The following is a 3,810-nucleotide window of genomic DNA, read 5'->3' on the forward strand; positions in this document are numbered from 1 at the left end:
GTTGGATTAACACCTGAGCACACACACAAACATTGTTGGATTAACGCCTCAACACACACAAACATGGTTGGATTAACGCCTCAACACACACAAACATTGTTGGATTAACACCTGAACACACACAAACATTGTTGGATTAACACCTGAGCACACACACAAACATGGTTGGATTAACGACAAACTAAAACATCAGGTCTTCCATGGTCACCTCAACACACACAAACATTGTTTTTTTAGCTAGCTTTAGTAAGAGTTTTTAGTTTTAGTAGAGGTTTTACGGCACTCACAACTGCAAAAGGTCATATGAGCGCCAGAAGATTAGAGGTGTTACAAGAGTGTAACAAACATAAAAAAGATGATGTTACAGAAACAAGACAGACAGACAGACAGACAGACAGACAGACAGACAGAACCAACAGAGGACAAAAAGAAGTAAGACAGACAGACAGACAGACAGACAGACAGACAGACAGACAGACAGAACCAACAGAGGACAAAAAGAAGTAAGACAGACAGATAGACAGACAGACAGAACCAATAGAGGACAAAAAGAAGTAAGACAGACAGACAGACAGACAGACAGACAGACAGACAGACAGACAGACAGACAGACAGACAGACAGACAGACAGACAGACAGACCCATCAGAAGCACCCTCCAGCCACGACTCACCTTCTTGTAGAAGTCGTCGATGATGTTGTAGAAACATGACAGACAGACAGACAGACAGACAGACAGACAGACAGACAGACAGACAGACAGACCCACCAGAAGCACCCTCTAGCCACAACTCACCTTCTTGTAGAAGTCGTCGATGATGTTGTAGAATGCGGCCGCCATGTAGGGCAAGAGTGGCTTCAGTCTCACGTTCTCCGGCTGGTTCTCCACCTCCTCCTGCTGCTTCCTGTCTCTCTCCATCCTCGCTTTCTCCTCCGCCGTCTTCGGCGCTGAAAAAAAAAAAGGCACACAGCAGTCAGTTGTAGTTAGAGTTAGTTTTTCGAAGGTTTTACGACACTCGCAAAGATCCAATCAATGAGTTGAGGGGAGATCAATCCATAATCTTCCAACTTAGAACACAACATGTACCCCTCAACCAACATCTCAACCAAATTGGAGTAAAGCAGTCTGCTGCCTGCCCACTATGTGACTACCCCTCAGAGACAGTGGAACATCATCTGTTCTTCTGTAGAAAACTAACTGATTTGAGGGGATGTTTTCTTCCCAAGCTAACCCACACATCTAATTGCCTCTACTCCTCAAGACATCAATTAGAACAGACATGCAGCATATATTACCGAATGGCATCATGCAGAAGAGTTAACGCTCAGATGCTACTGGATCGCTAACAACAACAACGACGCTCGCAACAGCATGTCATATGAGCGCCATGGGGTGGATGTGAACAGAGAAGTCTAAACGGGAAATCAGGCGTACTCTGTTCCCCTCTCTAGCCTCAACACAGGGCGTCCAGCAATATTTCCCTTAAAAAATGAACTAAATGAAAAACAAAATGTACTACCCAGCAAATCAGGTTCCACACCAGCTCAAAAAACGGAGTTCATTTGAACTATAATTAACATATAAATATTACATATACAGAACGAAAATGACACACAACAAAGTCCAATCGACAAAATGGAGGATAGACAGATGATCACACGCTCGCTTGCCGCCAGATTTAGTATTAGATTTAGTAAGGTTTTTACGGCGCTTGAAACTGCATAAGTAAGGGGGGGGGGGTTCCCTGATGTACTCTTTTTTGTGTGTAAGAGTTTTACGGCACTTGCAACACAATAAGGTCATATAAGTGCCGAAGATTAGAGGCGTTACAAGAGAGTAACAAACACAAAGAAGGAGGGGAGATAAAGACGACAGGGATGTTTGACAGGTAAAAAGAAGGAACAGACCCCACCAGAGCACCCTCCAGCCACCCACTCATGCACTCACCTCCCTTGGGTTGCGGCGGGGTGGTCGGCAGGTAGCGCGCCGGGGGACAGCCAGCGGCCTTTAACTTTTGACCCTCGGCCACCAGGTCCGCCTTGGTCACCATCTTGCCCACGTACTCCTTCTTCACCTGGAGGACGACAACCACGGCAATGTCAAGGTCATGCAACGACCTCAGTTCCTGGGCGACCACCACATTTTCCCACGACACTGAACGTCATACATAACACATGGAACAATCACAGTATGCCAGCCCAGGACAGTTTGATTTAAAAAAAAGTTTTAGTAAGAGTTTTACTTTTTAGTTTTAGTAGAAGTTTTACAGCGCTCACAACTGCATGAGGTCGTATGAGTGCCAAAGGGTGGATGTCAACAGAGAAGTCCTTTCAGGGAATCAGGCTTACTCTGCTCACCTCTCTAGCTTCAACAGCACAAAGTCTGCTTCGACTATCAAGGCACCCCGGAAATAGCAGGTCACAAGACAGTGATAAACATACAAAAGAAGTAGAGGAAAAATGACGATAGTAAGGATTAGGAAAGAAAAAAGCAGCAGTTCCCTGTTGCAGTTCAGGCACAGTTATGAGCATGACATGAGTCAGCCCATTTACAATTCTACTGTGCATGTACGAGAAATGTCCCCCCTTTGGGAATGGCCTAAAGACACTTCAGTCAGTGGCACTGCCCCAGGGGGGGTAAGTAAGAGTTTTACGGCACTTGCAACACAATAAGGTCATATATAAGTGCCGAAGATGTTACAAGAGAGTAACAAACCCAAAAAAGGAGGGGAGATAAGGACAATAGATGTTTGATGGGAAAGAAGGATTAGTTTAGTTTTAGTTTTAGTAGAGGTTTTACGGCGCTCGCAACTGCATAAGGTCATATGAGCGCCAGAAGATTAGCGCGTTACAAGAGAGTAACAAACATAAAAAAGAAGAAGAGGAGATAAGGATAGATGTTTGATAGGAAAGAAGGAGCAAACCACACCAGAGCACCCGCCAACCACCCACTGGGAAAGAAGGAGCAAATCACGCCAGAGCACCCGCCAACCACCCACCCACACATGTAACAATCACATTATACCCGCCCACAACAATTGGAATAATCAAATTCCAGAAGTAACCTTGAAAAAAAAAATGGGGACTTTCTGCTTTCAAGACAATTAAATACTATAAATAGAATTCTGATTTCAACCACCAGATGACCCTCAAAAATAGCCGCTAAGGAGTAAGATCTTCCTTTGACAAAGAGATATGAGGTCTTCAGTCCGTTAAACTGAAAGTGGAAATGACTAGCGTTATTCTCAAGGTCACACATCCTTGTAAACTGCCGCAAGGCTTGTAACTGCAACATGCATAATTTTAGAACTCACGCGAGAGAAAATAATAAGAGCTCAATTTCTTCTTTCTTCTATATGCCGACTTGACATTTTTCCATGTTTCCGTCTCGCGACCTCAGGGCTTTCTTGTCGTGTCTCTATTTTTTTTTTAACAATGAAAATGTGACTTCTTCTTATGCTCACTTTGTTATGAACTGTTTTCATTGGTATTAAAACCAGCCAGGGCAGTGCCACAGACTGAAGTGTCTTTAGGCCATTCCCAAAGGGGGGACATTTCTCATTCATGCACAGTAGAATTGTAAATGGGCTGATCCAACAATGTCACGCTCATAACTGTGCCTGAACTTCAACAGGGAACAGCTGCTTTTTCTTTCCTCATCCTTACTATCGTCATTTTCCTCTACTTCTTTATTATGTTTGTCACACTCTTGTGACCTGCTATTTCCGGGGTGCCTTGATAGTCGAAGCAGACTTTGTGCTGTTGAAGCTAGAGAGGCGAGCAGAATAAGCCTGATTCCCTGAAAGGACTT

The 3,810-nt window shown here is 44.1% G+C and overlaps 1 protein-coding gene across 1 annotated transcript in view; it reads right to left on the minus strand.

Annotated features, from left to right (window-relative positions):
• LOC101852591 overlaps positions 1–3,810 on the minus strand; it is a gene marked incomplete at its 5' end in the record, with an annotated part of 8,230 nt that overhangs the window by 3,927 nt on the left and 493 nt on the right. Inside the window, 2 exon segments of the mRNA XM_013090672.1 lie at positions 792–947; positions 1,948–2,074. Coding sequence (XP_012946126.1) covers positions 792–947; positions 1,948–2,074 — 283 coding nt within the window.

The sequence above is a fragment of the Aplysia californica genome, unplaced genomic scaffold (assembly GCF_000002075.1).
Source record: "Aplysia californica isolate F4 #8 unplaced genomic scaffold, AplCal3.0 scaffold01410, whole genome shotgun sequence".
NCBI lineage: Eukaryota > Metazoa > Mollusca > Gastropoda > Aplysiida > Aplysiidae > Aplysia > Aplysia californica.